The sequence below is a fragment of the Manihot esculenta genome, chromosome 11 (assembly GCF_001659605.2).
Source record: "Manihot esculenta cultivar AM560-2 chromosome 11, M.esculenta_v8, whole genome shotgun sequence".
In the NCBI taxonomy this organism is placed as follows: Eukaryota; Viridiplantae; Streptophyta; class Magnoliopsida; order Malpighiales; family Euphorbiaceae; genus Manihot; species Manihot esculenta.
The window spans coordinates 6,459,205-6,474,835 of record NC_035171.2 but is presented as its reverse complement, the minus strand read 5'-3'; the positions used below and the strand labels follow the sequence as shown (position 1 = coordinate 6,474,835).

Here is a 15,631-nt window from a genome sequence, read left to right as displayed (position 1 = left end):
ATTCGGTCTCACTCCAAAAAAATTCGATAGTCATCATATATTATAAAATACATATTTACCCCTAAATTTTATATAAAAAATTTCATAGTAATCCAAATTTTAAAAATCTTTTCTCTGAATTCAATACTTTAAAAAATTAAAATAATATTAATTTCAATATATCATAACATAACTTCAAAATCTGCCTTAATAATATAATAAAACTTGATTGGTAAATCTGAATAGTTAATTAATATTGTCGGGGTGTGCCTCGTGGGAATCAACAGGAAAACATATGAGAATCAAAACATGATGATAGCCCAAATCAAATGGATTGGGGAAAAGAAAAGGGATCATTTCATTCAGATCTTATATTGCAATGCAGAGGAAACCCATGTGCAAGAGAGAGATCAGATTCATATTAGATTAATGTTTCTTGATCTATACTTGATGGATTTTTAATTTCATGTATATCTGGTTCTGTTTCTTTATGGTCGGCAATTATGCAAATATCAATTAATTAACTTTGAGTTGCATGTGCACATAGTGAATGCAAGAAGGGAAAGCTGCCAATTCTTTCATTTATAGAGATTAATATTTAATATTTATGATGCTCGGTTTTAGTCTGACCCATAACAGGGCACTGGAGAATAAGATCTTGGGATAGAATTTCATTTTTCATCCCGTCGATATGACCATTGTCAGAAGAAGAAATGAAGAAGTAAATTTTACACGCATTTGTATTCATTTGATTAATAAATAAATAATTATATTAAATAAATTTATATTAAATTTGATTGGAATAAGTAAATTAAGAAAAAAAGATATTTCAAAACTATTTTTATCGAGGGAAGTAACTAATTCAGTGATAATACATCAAAATTAGGCTCCTTTAAAATTATAATACGTATATAGAAAATTTAGAAGAGTCGTGTAAATCTTTTTATTCGATTTAATTATACAGTAAAAAGTTCGATTTATGGATTACAAAGATCAAACTATCGGTACCTCTGAATTCATCAATATCCAGAATAAATAGTTCGACTATTTTAAAATTCATATCACAAATTAAATATAAAGACTATCAGTTTCAGTGATCGGAGGTTGCCTTTCGATATAAATTAAGTGAGTCGAGTATGATCTAACGAGACTGATTAGAAAGCCGACCTCCAACATATTGGTCACTTTCTCAGTACTATTATCAGAGTTATAATTGCATATATAGTAAAACAAACTAAGGTGACGTATATGATGGATATAATATGAGCTAACTGATTTCACATGTATTAACCAATTGCCAACCATTAATAAGCCGTCATACCGTCACAATATATTTTCATCCAATTTGATGGAATATACGTCAGAAAGCACCAAGACGATTGGGGTATACATACCCTTTAATCAACCGGTTAAACTTCTCTTGATAAGTTGTATTGAATTTGGCAATTTATCTTTTAATTTATTATATTTAAAAATTATATAATAAATATTATTATTTTTTACTATTGAAAAATAATTTTATTTTTTTAAAAATTAATCTGTATAACAAATAAAATTATATTATACCTCACAGTAAATAAATTTTTTAAAATTATATTTTAAAAAAATATATTTTTATAGAATAGAATATTTTGAATTTTTAAAATTACATTTTAAAAAAATATATATTTTTAAGAAATAAAATATTTTGAATCAAACAAGATCTGATCATGAAGTTGTCGGCAAAGCGAAGTTAAAATTTATTCCGCCCAGTGGATTAGAGCTTCGTTGAATGGTCTCCATGACTATAGATTTGAGGCGGTTTGTATTCTTGTGCATACATGTTATGGTCAGTGGTCAGATCAGCCCAATAATCATACGAATAATGCAGATGCCTTTGCATATTTATATATATATATAGAAAATTTAATTTAATTACCTTATGGAGCCTGCCACTTGTCATTGACATATTATTGTTGTCATAAGAAGTTAATTTTTATATTTTTAAAAATTTATTAAAATATTTTTTTTATATTAACAAAATAATTTATTTTTATCAATTTTTTTAAAGAAAAAAATAAAAATAAAAATAAAAAAATAATAATTTAATATTTTATTATATTTTTAACTATAGAAATAATAAGAGTTAAATAGAAAAATTATTTTGATAATAACTTATTAATAATGATAATATCTAATAACTAACTAATAAATTTTTCAAAATTAAACAAATTCTTTATTTTAATGGGAATTCTAAGTTTATGAATTTGATTGCTAGACATTTTCCTCCAATTCCCTGGATGGGATCTTAGAGATTTGGATTTTGGACAAAACCTTCTTGATTTCTGACATGATTACGCATATTAGCACATAAAAAAATTCATGATTTTCCTAATTACTCCTTTTAATAATTAGGATCTTTATAGTTCTTATGTTTTTGTGGTAGAATTTGCCAAAGGCCAGTGACATTTTAATTAATACGAGACATTCTTAACAAAATGAGAATAAGTGTTAAAAAAAATGATCTGGCATTTTGACATTTAAAAATTTACAATTCAAATTACTTTAATGGCATTAATTTTTGTTAAAGATATTGTTTAAATTCAAAAATAAAAATAAAATCAGATTTTTTAATACTAAAAAGCGGCAAACAATAAAATTTAATAAATATTGAATTTACAATATTCAATTTTAATTGATTAAAAAATCACTTTTTTTTTGAAAAGAAATTTCACTTTTTTCTTATTGGCAGTTTGTTTCATAGAAACATATAATAACAATGTAGAATATAAAGTTCAGCTCCAGATTTACGAGTTTGCTCCTCCATAACTAGCCTTGTACCTCCGTAACTTCTATGTTCCTTATTCCTTTCTGATCATAATCCTTTAGATTTATTCGGATGAAATATCACTCTTTAATCTAATTTATCCGTGTGAATTGAATTAGATTAATTTAAAATTTCAATTTTATATATTTTTTAGTTTAATTTTAATTTTAAAAAATATCATCAATTTAAATTTAATTTAGTTTTAATAAAAAAATTTAATAAAATCGAACTACTTAATTAATAATACTAGTTACCTTCAATTCTAGTAAACCCATATTCCTAATTTCATCTTCTTCCCACTACAGCTGCTTTTTTTTTTCTTCGACTTGTAGTCAAAACTGTCCCTTCAAATCCGCTAAGTTGATCACTTTTTAAGGCAAAGGTGGCTCCGGCGGGACACTTCGCTGATTTAGTTTGACGACTGTAGCCCTTATGAGAAGCACTAGAATTTAGGGGGTGCCTCTAGAGTAGTAATTATTGAACGCAAAAGGACATATTTCACTATAAAATAGAGATAGATTCTTTCACTGTTATTCTATGGAGAAATCTTCGACGTTCTAATGTGGTTCTCGATTTTTTATTCCTCTCCTTCATTGAAATGCTCGATCAGTCCATATTTCTTTTCTTTATTTTGACTTGCTCGTGAGTTAGAGGAGAATGGATTATATTTTTCTTTTTACCCTACGTTTGATCTTTTTTTTTTTTTTTTGAATCAAAATGAGAGCTTAGCTCATATTATTAATATCAAAGGATAATGCGTCGTATAAGAATAAAGGAGGGCATACCCCCCAATCAAAATCAGACAAAGAACCAGCCGCCCTTGCAACTGTATGAGCAACTTGATTCGCTGATCTCCTAATAAAAGCAAACGAAACATATTGCAGCTCATGAAGAAGAGCCTTACAATCATTAATCATCAACTCAAAATATGAAGAATAAGAGTGTGGAGAATTCAAAGCGTTAACAACCAGCTCACAATCCGTCTCCACACAAACCGGAAAATAATTTTTAGACTTCAACCAACTCAATGCCTCCCTAAAACATAACACTTCACCCAATAGAGGATCCATTAAACCAGGCACGACCATAAGTTGACCTTCACAACAGTATCCCAATGAATTTCGGACCACCATACCCAACCCATATGAACCATTAGTCTGTACTGAAATGTCAATATTGCATTTATAATGTCCAAGGGGAGGAGGTTGCCAAACTGCTGCAGCTAGTGGTTTTGTACGAGAATCTGAAACTCGAAAATGTAACCGAGCGAGCTGCCATTCTTCCAACACTGCTCTAGCCCTATTAACCACGTAAATAGGCTGCTGAAAAATCTGATTCCACACAACATCATTACGGTGTGTCCACAAGCTCCATATCAACATAAAAACCTCTTCACGTTGAGACATAGGCAAAGAAGTAAGAACATAAGACAACATAGTGTTAAGAGAAGAAAAGGATACCCAACCTAAATTTGACAGCAACCAACAAGATCTTGCAAAAGAGCAACCATAGAGAACATGAAAGTCTGTTTCCAGACCAACACCACAAACAGGACAACACTCATCAATATCCATATGACGAACTCGAAGATTATGTTTACAAGGCAAAGCATTTCGTAAAATATGCCAAATGAGAAGCTTTACCTTAGCTGGAACAGCAACTTTCCAGATGAGATGCCACGGGAAACTATGATCAGATATAGCAGCAAGATTATCCTCCATTGCCACACGATAGCCTTCCTTCACAACATACTCACCCTTTCGATTTAAAGCCCAGCACCAATCATCATCGCATTCCCTAAGCGATAAAGGAATACGCAAAATGTTGTCAGAATCATGCTGCTGAAAATGAGTCCGAATTAACTCGGCATTCCATGTCCTGTTCAAAATCAAATCGGAAACCATAACAAAAGGCATGTTCTCAGCGACCTCAGTCCGAATATAAGGATCACCTGCTTCTAAAATCCAAGGATCAGTCCAAATGTGAGTGGAACGCCCATCCCCAATCCGTCGCCTGCAGCCATAAGTTAAAATAGAGCGAGAAGCACAAATACTTCTCCAAATCTGACTCGGACCATTACCCACAGGAGCTTGGAAAAAATCAGAATGGGGAAAATACTTCGCCTTTAACACTTTAGAAGCCAAAGTATTAGGATACTTCAAAAGTCTCCAACCCTGCTTAGCCACTAAAGCAAGATTAAACTGTCGTAAGTCCCGGTACCCTAAACCACCAGCGACCTTTGGAATTGCAAGTCGTTTCCATCGAAACCATCTTATACCACCACCAGTGTTATTTCCATTGCCCCAAAAGAAACTATTCATTATAGTCTCAATATCTTTACAAGTATCCACCGGTAACAAAAACAATGACATAATATAATTGGGAACTGACTGCGCAACAGTACGCAAAAGAATATCTTTCCCAGCCTTAGAAAGAAATTTCGTCTTCCATCCTTGGATACGCTTCGCCACTTTGTCCACCACATAATTAAAAATTAATTTCTTATCTCTGCCAATGACCGAAGGCATGCCAAGATAATTACCGTGATTTTCCACCTCCTGTACTCCCAAACATTGACAAATACTTGCACGAAGAACATAATCCGTATTAGGAGTAAACATCACTGCTGACTTATCATAATTTATCCTCTGCCCAGATGCTTGTTCATAAAGAGACAAGCAATACTTCAACTGATGCGCTTCCTCATCCGAAGCTCTAGTAAAGAAGAGGGAGTCATCTGCAAAAAATAAATGAGAAACCGGAATGGCTCTCTTTGTAACAGTAGCACCATGCAATCGACCCTGAGCCTGGAATTTAGACAAAACCGCTGATAATCCTTCAGCACAAATTATAAAGAGGTAAGGGGAGAGAGGATCACCTTGACGCAAACCTCTTTCTGGAATTAACGGGCCATAGTCATCACTGCCTCTCATAAAAAAATAAGAAACGGAAGTAACAATTTTCATGATGCGAGAGACCCAGGACTCATCAAAACCCAATTTTAACATAATAAGCTTCAAATAATTCCATTCTATACGATCATAAGCCTTGCTCATGTCAGTCTTTAATGCCAACACCCCCCGCTTGCCTTGCTTCTTTTGCTTTAAAGAATGGAAAAGCTCATATGCCACAATAATATTATCAGTGATGAGACGATGCGGAATAAAAGCGCTCTGAGCTTCAGAGATGACTTGTGGAAGAACAAGCTTCAATCTGTTAGCCATAGCCTTGCACACAATACGATCAACCACATTACTAAGAGAAATCGGTCTCAAATCTGCCACCCTTTCAGGAACAGACTTTTTAGGAATTAAAATGATATTAGTTCTATTACAACCAGGCATCAAACCATCTCCATTCAAACAATTAAGACAAGCAGTAGTGACATCAGACCCAACTATATCCCAATATTTTTGAAAAAATCCTGGGTTCAAACCATCAGGTCCAGGAGATTTATCTGGATGCATTGAGAACAAGGCCACCCGAACCTCCTCAGCTGAAAATGGAGCAATTAACATTTGATTCTGCTGATCAGTAACCTTCTGCTGTACATGTGAAAGAATTGGCCCCATATCACCAGGCGTAGACGTAAAAAGCTGCTTATAAAACTCAACAATTACAGACTGCAAACCAGAATCCCAATCCACCCAAACTCCCTCATTGTTTCGTAATCTAGTAATAAAATTCTTTCTGTTCCGATTAGACGCAGAAACATGAAAGAACTTTGTATTAGCATCACCTTCCCCTAACCAATGTTGTTTCGCCCTCTGCTTCCAATATAATTCATTTTGAAGAAGCATTTTATGATATTGATCCTCTAATCGACGTAAATGAGCAAAATCAAAACTAACCTGCCTTCGAAACCAAGATAATCTCTTCTTAATCAATTGAAGATGTTCTCGAAACTCCTGATGACGATTACCAGCCCACTGACCAAGATATTTTGCACAAGAATCAATTCTGGAGGGCAAAGATGACATATTAAAATTCCACCCCTCATACACAATCCGGCGACACTCAGATTCCAGGGACCATGAGTTTTCAAAACGAAACCGTTTATGCCCAAATTTATGAAGCCGCACCCCTAGCGTCAAGAACAACGGCAGGTGATCTGAGGCCGGATTATCTAACACAAAGAGCCTGGCCATATTAAAAATAGATTGCCAGTGAGAAGTTGACACTGCCCGATCCAATCTCTCCTGAACAAACTCCAACTCTCTCCTGTTTTCCCAAGTAAAGCGGCTACCAAGGAAGCCAAGATCATGCAAACCGCAATCATCAAGCGCTTGACGAAACCCCTCAAGTAACCAACGTGGATGATCCCTTCTGCCTCGTTTTTCAGAATGATACAAAATATCATTGAAATCTCCCAGCACGCACCAAGGTAAGATAGATTTGGATCGAAGAGAACGCAATAAATCCCATCCCTGACTGCGTTGAGCTCTATTTGGGAAGCCATAGAAGCCAGTTAATCTCCAAGACGCCATACCCTCAATACACACTTCTACATCTATGTGATGTTGTGAATAGCTAATTAGTTTGGCCATCCCAACATCTTTCCAGAACAACGCCAGGCCACCTCCTATTCCAACTGGATCAACAACAAAAGATCCCTTAAAGCCCAACTGCTTTCTAACCTTTAAAACACTACTTTGTTTTATTTTTGTTTCAATAAGAAAAACAAAACTGGGTTTCTTATCGGACACGATGTCCTTTAGGGCCCGAATTGCTCTTGGGTTCCCAAGCCCGCGACAATTCCAGCTTATAGTACTCATTGGGCCAGGCGGGCCTGAAAACCAGAGCCCGCTCCATCTACGTTTTTTGGATCTGCTTCCAAAGTCTCCGAAATAACCTCCTCATCCATTATATCCGCTTCCAACTCATTCATTCTCCTACGTTTTTGTTCTGTAACCATTAATTGATCTGGATCAAGATTTTCAAAGTGGGAAAACAACTCTTGCCCGTGCACGCTACTACTAGCAAAAGGATCAGACTCAACAATTTTTTGAATTTTGAAAGTGTCTCGCATCAACAGACTTGCCTTTCGGATCCTTATCCACATCCTGCATATCCCTATCCTTCTCCGCCGTCAGACCCGCCCCCGGACTCGCCTGTAAACCACCAACCTCCTCCATTAGGAAATCATTTTCAGACCTAAGCCATTTCGCACCTATCGCCGGCGGCTGTCGAACCGCGGCTCGTAACCAAGGACCATAAGCAAATTTATCTCGTGGAAAATTAGGCACATCAAATAACTTAGAACATGATCGATCCGTATGCCCAAGGATTCCACAGAAATAACAAAAAATGTTGAGCTTTTCATATTTAAAATGGACCCATTGCCATGCACCCTTAGGTTTCCTCACTTGCAGCTTACGCTTCAATGGTAATCGCACATCCACATCAACCCTAATACGCATATACTCATGCCAGACTTGTGTAAAGTTTTTGGGATCAGCTGCAATGAAAGAACCAATAAAATTTCCAATATCCTGAGCGTACTTCTCAGACCAAAAACCCAGTGGAACATCATGGACTTGTACCCACATGGCTAACTTCGTTAACTCCACCTGTCTTGGGTTCTCCTCTGGCTTTAACTCACGTAACAAAATGGGTATTTGCTGGTAATTCCATGGACTATATCTCAAAACATTGTCAATATCCCAAGGATGAAAGAACTGGAACAAGAAAACATTATTTCCCATTTCTTTAACATGCACCCCTTTGGTAGGTTTCCAAGCAAGAGCAAGAACATGTTGAAATGAATTGAAATTTATAGGTCTTTCCGTCAAAACACGCCCCACCAAACAATACCGCTGGAAATGAACAGAGGAAGATTTGTCCCCTGTAGCAGACTCCTCAGCATAATCCAACCTATCCTCCTCCTCCCGAATGTGCAAACGACCGTAAATTTCTTCCACCAAACGATCCTCCATACCTCCACACTTTAAAGAAACAGAAAAAAATAGAAGAGAAGAAGAAGACGAGTGAAAAAAGGAAAGACTCTAGAAAAATCGAAAACAAGATCAACCACACTCGGGAGAAGAGAAAAAACTTGCTATGCAAAGCAAGAGAAAAAAAAAAAGAATTTTTACGTTTGATCTTTAATTGCGTAGGAAAACTGGAGAAAAATTAAGAAAAAATCAAGAGAAGAGAAAAAGAAAAAAAATTTAATTTACTTTATGGTCTTTGGATAGATAAGTAATTGATTAAATCTATTATTTAAAAATTTAAATGCGATAAATAGAGAGAGAAATTATTTTAAAATAGTAATATCCCTCTTATCAAGTGATCTGACTTTTAAAGGTAAATCTCTATTACCTTTTAACAATCACAATATTATTCCTTCAAAAATTACATTATAACCAATTAAAATGATTCTCTAGAAAAATTAATATCAGAGTTTGAATAAACTCTACATGTGAGACAAATAATTAATTATATAAAGAGAAAAAAAATCTCTACCGTATTTAGGTCATCAAAGATGGACTCGTCGGTTTTTCCCTCTAAATTTTATATGTTTTTACTCTCTTTGTCTATTTATATATTTGATATACTTATTTTGTTGATTATTTATTTTGAAATTGATAATCTAGATCTACTATATAATGTTAAGTGTTTCTTCGTTCGTGTAATTTGAATTACAATGTATTTTGTTTGATTATTTAATGATTTTTATTATTTGCATGGTTTAAATGAAGCATGGAACTTGGAATTAATTTTGCTTATGAGTATTGCTGAAATGGTTTAGGTGAATTTGGAAGGGACGCATTCAATACTTCTTGAAAATCAAAAACTAAAATTTCATCTTCTTTACTGCTTTTATTGGTTAATTTCTCCACCATCTTAAATTACAAGCATTTTTATTATGCAAAATTGTTGTAAATAAGAATGAGTCTAAATATTTCAATTTCACAATTGTGGAATGTTGGGAGATGAGGTGCCAAAGATCTGAGAGAGGATGTTTGATTTGGCTTGAAATCTTTAGGCCTTTTGTTTCATATTTCTACCCATCTCTATTTTGTGTTCTTATTCTCTATTTCTATTTTATACTCTGATCTCAATTTGAAATGAGAGTAAAGTTCATTATTAGAATTTAATAAGGATATTAAATCTTGCTTGGTCTTGATCAGATAATAAGAAGAAGAAAAAGTGGGTATTTTTGCCATTTTATATTTTATTAATGAAAAATTGATAGAATTATAAATCGAAAGATTTTGAATTAGATAAATTTAAAATTTAAAAGTTTAAATATTTAATTTTTAAAATAGAGAGATTGATCCATTAATTACTATAATATTTAAAGATTAAAATATAATTTATTTTAAATAATTTAGGGGAAAAATTAAATTTCTATCTTAAAAGAAATAATAGCATTCAAATATTTGGTATCTGTTTCCTCCGTTTCCTACCTATCTGAAGAAAAATGTTTTGAAATATTTGTAACTAATTAAAATGTGTAATTCTCTTTTTTTTCCCTCCTTTCTTTTCATTTCTGCTCCTTAATTCATATCCAAATAAGAGAAATTTGAGAAATTTTTTTTCTTTTTCTTTCTTCTCTCTCTATTTTTCTCTATCCAAATAAAATACTATTTTTTTATAAGTTTTATTTAAATAACTTAAAAGAATTGACTGAGCTATTGACGAAAAATATTATTACATAAATTTAAATTTAAAAATTTAAATGTATAATTTTAAAAATAAAGAAATTAATATATTAATTATATTAAATTTAGAAACTAAAATATAATTTATCCTAAATAATTTAGAGAAAAAATTAAATTTCTCTGTTAGAAGAAACAATAACAGTCAAGTATTTTATATCTATTTCCTCCATTTCTTATCAATTAGGAGGAAAATATTTTAAGATATTTATAACTAATTGGAAAATATAATTCTCCTTTTCTTCCTTACCTTTCTTTTCATTTCTCGTCCTTAATTCATATCTAAAAATTTGAGATTTTTTTTTTCTATTTTTCTTAGATTTTGCCTGCAAAAAGTATGCACAACTTTTTCAAGTAAAATCATCAATGAAGGTGATTATATTGCTTTTACTTCCATTAGAAGATGGTGTTATTAGTTCAAAAATATCAGAATGGACAAGTTCCCACCTTTTTTTACTCTCCAAACTCTCCCTTGGGAAAAGGAGTCACGGGCTGCTAGCCAACGACACACTCTTCGCAAATTTTAAATGGAGATCAAATTTGAAAGAGATCCATCACCGTATTATTCTGTTGTAAAGTTTTTAATCCAGTAAAATTGAGATGTTAATATTAAAAATGTCATTAGAGGTCACCAATATTCGATTCAAATAAAAAAAATCAATTGAATTAAATTAGTTTAGAAATTTAGTTCGATTTTTTATTTATTTTGATTTTTAATTTTAAAATTTTTTATTATTTCAATTCAGTTCGATTTAGTTATAATAAAAAAAAATTAAATCAAACTAATTAATAATGTACTCCATTATTTTAATAATACAGAAAGATTAGATTACCAGTAAAATTGAAATATTTTAATTAAATTTTAGAATACTATGAATATTATAGAAAAAATACAATATTAAAATTTTGATTTTTAATTTATTTAATTTGATTCGATTTTAAATCTGATTAAATGCTACCCCTAAATGTGACACCCAAGCTTCATCTCCTTGTTTTATTAAGAAGCATGATTGTTGTATAGTATTCAAATAGAGAGGAAACATTCCGTTTGCAGTCATTTTAACTTGAGTAATTAAGACCAATTTGTCATCTTGAATACGAAATTTTCCATTTTTAATGACAATTTCATACGCTTTCTATTGCAACTGTCCAAGACTCAAAAGATTGGACTTCAAATCTGGAACATAGAGGACATTAGAAATTATTCGAGCAGTATCTCTTTTAGTTTGAATAGTTACTTGTCCTTTTCCATGACTGAAACTTTAGAATTATTCCCGAACTTCACAGAATCACGATAGGGCTCATCTAAGGTGGAGAAAGCTGACTTATTTCCGCACATATGGTTGCTGCATCCAGTGTCTAAATACCACAAATTCTGCTGAATTTCCTCATTCACTTGTTCCTTCACTTGGTAGGCCATTAATAAAGAGATTTCTTCTTCCATTTCTGCAAAATTAGACTGTCTTCCACCATCTCCATTTAAATTAGTTCTGCATTCTGATTTATAATGGCCATACCTGTGACATCTGTAGCATTCAACCTTTGATTTGTCTACTGACTTTGACTTAAAATTATTGTCATGACTTCTGCCCCTTCCTTGAGAATTGAAAGAATTGTCTTCAGATTTTTGTTGTGAATGCCTTCCACCACCATTATTGTTGCCTCTCCCTTTTACTCTTCTGCGACCTCCACCTTTCGAAGAGTGATTGTGGGATGAGACTTGTACAGCCTGCTCCTCATTGTTTTGCCAATTCATTTTCTGCTCATGAATCAATAATGAACTCTGCAATTCATCAATTGTTTGGATTCCTCAATTGAACAAACAATATAGTTGAATTTTGAAGTCATGGAGCGGATGATCTTTTCAATAATAGTGACATTTTCCATATTTTCACCATGAATCCGCTTCTTATTTGCTATTTCAATAGTCCTTGAGAAGTAATCTGAAACTGATTCCCCATCTTCATTTGTAAATTCAGATGAAAATATGAGGTTCCTTTATTATTTTTAATTCAGATGTTAAATAGTTACACTTTTGTACAAGTCAAATCTAAAAAAAATTAATGATGAAAATATTGACATTAGAGTGCCATTTCTTAAAAAAAAAAAGTCTAAAATTAAATTAATTATTTAGCCATTATAAAAGATACAATTTGTATGCAAATGAATAACTAATTACTACAATCAATTTTAAAGTTATTCACAGCCTTGTGATAGAAGTGACTTTAGTGTTTACACATGAAGCCAAAATGAGTGATTTAAGATTTTTAATGCCTATATAGGTGAGTGATTTAAGATTTTTAATGCCTACCTAGGTCAAATCAACATTAGTTAATTCAATTTTTTTTCATAAGGGATCGATGGACTACATGCAAAATTGACTGCAACATTTGAGGTCGTGGTTTTCCTAACGCTCTTATAATGAACACTAGAAATTTTCACACGTGATGGCTGTAAAAATTGAAATTTATAAGTATATTAAGTTAATTAAATTAATGTATAAATAATTTAGTATTAATTTGACTAATATCAAATCATAAATTACCTTTGTATTGCTGCAAGAACTATACTTTTGATTTATGATGATAACATTCTTAACATATTTCATGATAATATCTTTAACAGTTGACGCAGTGTAAAAAATGTTTAAAAGTAAACTCTAAATAAATTTAGAAAAAAGTGTATAATTATAAAAATAAGCTGTCTCACAAAATGTGACGCCTACCTTAAATAAGCATACAAAAAAATTTTAAAAATTCTAAAAATATTGACAAAAAATTTCAGATGCCATTTTGAGTCCCTAAACAACATTTTCAGACCTCGTGACGGGCCATTATATAGCCACTAGTAGATAACAAATATAGATATTTGAACGAGCTTTTTGATTTGGGGTTTTAATAGTGATTCTAACGCCCGTAGCAAAAGTTATGACCAAAACACTTTTTACCGCTCAGTGGTCACGTTTGAGCCGGCCTGCTCATTGTAAGTATTACGACCCATCTCGTCCGCAACAGTCTCCTCCATTGGGAAAGAACTCGACCTCGAGTGAAGTAGAAGATTTGGATACAAAGGAGCATCAGAGTCATGGTACCTGGATATGTCTGCCACATTAAATGTCTTGGAGATACCTATGGTGTCTAGAAGATCTATCACATAAGTATTGTCATTGATGCACCTGAGTCCATACTTCTTGGGCTGCAGCTTGCTGTATGTACGAACTGAGAACCTCTTCTTGCACAGGAACATCATCACTATATCTTCAACCTGGAAGATTTCTTGTCGCCTATGCTTATCTGCAGCTTGCTTGTACCTTGAGTTTGCTTGCTCCAACTTCTGCTTGACTTCCTTCTACACATCCACAATCTACTCCGCCATGTGCTTTGCTGGAACACTAGCATCTGTACCTTTTGGTAGCTTGATTAAATCTAACGTATGTTGTGGCACCTTGGTATAGACAACAGAAAAAGGTGAACAATCAAGGGCACTATGGACCGCACTGCTGTAAACAAATTCAACTTGAGGAAGAATAAGATTCCACTGCTTCAGTTTATTCCCACAAAGACTGCGAATCGGGTTGCCCAGGGTTCAGTTGACTGCTTCCATTTGCCCGTCAGTCTGCGAGTGAGTGGTACTGCTGAATTGCAGGGAAGAATCAAACAGTTTCCGCAACGTCCTCAAGAAATAGCTATGGAACTTGCTGTCACAGTCTGAGGTAATAGATTTTGGAACAGCCTAGCAACAACGATTGCATCTGAGGTTTTCCTGCAAGGAATAAAGTATGACATATTGGAAAACCTGTTAACCACAACAAAAATAGAATCAATGCCTCTTTGTGTGGGAGGCAGTCTGACCAAATATAATTTAACCACATTTTTATTACCTTTATTACTGCTTAATTACACATTTTCCAGCTTAATTTATGGTTTTTATCATGTTTTTGCAAAAAAGGAAGAAAATGGGAAGATGGAGAAAAAGTGCAGAAAAAGCTGAAAAAATGATTGGGTCAGAGTGATTTGGCCAAATCACTACCCAAATCATGCTGAAGCAGAAAACTGGGATTGACTCACAGGGAGCGATTGGGGCAAGCGATTTGGGCAAATCACTGCCCAAATCAAAATGACAGCAGAAGCGGACGAAAGCGCGGGAAGAAAGGAAAATTCCAGATTCAAAAGCAGTGCATTCCTACTATACTTCAAACTCTTCAAGACCAGTTCCAGCTCAATTCTAAGAGCCTCAAGAGAGTCTTCCACCCAAGAAATTCCACTCACAACAAAATTCAAAGACAAAAGGGGAATCAAAGACTACAAAGACCAAATCAAATTGGGATTTCCAAGCCCTAATTGAATTGGGACTCTCCACCTATAAAATGGACAGCAATTGAACCAGCAGAGACCCATCTGATCTTTGGAAAATCTGCAGAAAATACAGCAGCTTGTCTTCTTCTTCTATTCCTCTTTTCTTTTGTGATTTTGTACACCATGAGTGGCTAAACACTTCCCTTTTCTAGTTGAAATTGGGAAAATTCAAATTTGTGATGAATTGGGAGATTTAAAACTCCACCATTAAACTCTTGTTTACTTTCAATATTTATGCAACTTGATCTTTCTATAATTATTGCTTTGCTTTTAGAATCAATTAAGGCCTGTTGCTTTTAATTGCTTGAATAATATATTGTTTGAATAATTTAGGTCCGTAATTGCTTAAGTTATTTAATCACAAGTATAATCAGTTGCATAATCTAAACTTGACCACTCGGTTGGCAAGGTTAGAGTTGGGTTTCTCTAAGTCCTAATGCAGTTAACAGTTGTTCGATACTAAAAACCCCAAGGACGTTCCTTGGCAACTTGTTAACTAGAGTTTGATTAGCGAATGTTTCCTAGTCAAACTAAAACTAAGGAGGAATTTGGATTGTGAGAAGCGTCTTCCACATCCTAAACTAACTTATTGAAATAAATAGGAGTATCAAAAAAATCAATGATCAATTCTAAACAAACTGAAATTCATCCATGCTTCAACTAGAATCCTTTTTCCATTGAAATTCTTATCTTTTAAATTATTGCTTTCTTTTGCCATTTATTATTAATTCATCAAATCAAACCCCCCTTCTTTTAATTATTTGTTATTTACTTGTCCAAGTCATTATTAGGAAAATCCGTAGTGTCAAATCCCTATGGTTCGACCC

At 33.2% G+C, this 15,631-nt stretch overlaps 2 protein-coding genes across 2 annotated transcripts; both read right to left on the bottom strand.

The window, feature by feature from the left end:
- Positions 1-3,510: 3,510 nt before the first annotated feature.
- On the bottom strand, positions 3,511-7,560 carry LOC122724996. The gene has a single exon (XM_043961391.1). The coding sequence runs from the start codon at positions 7,558-7,560 to the stop codon at positions 3,511-3,513; it is 4,050 nt and encodes a 1,349-aa protein (XP_043817326.1).
- LOC110607833 lies at positions 7,557-8,721 on the bottom strand. Its single transcript, XM_021746994.2, has 2 exons — positions 7,827-8,721; positions 7,557-7,708 (listed from the first exon to the last, which is right to left on the bottom strand). The coding sequence occupies exons 1-2, from the start codon at positions 8,719-8,721 to the stop codon at positions 7,557-7,559; spliced, it is 1,047 nt and encodes a 348-aa protein (XP_021602686.2).
- Positions 8,722-15,631: the final 6,910 nt, after the last annotated feature.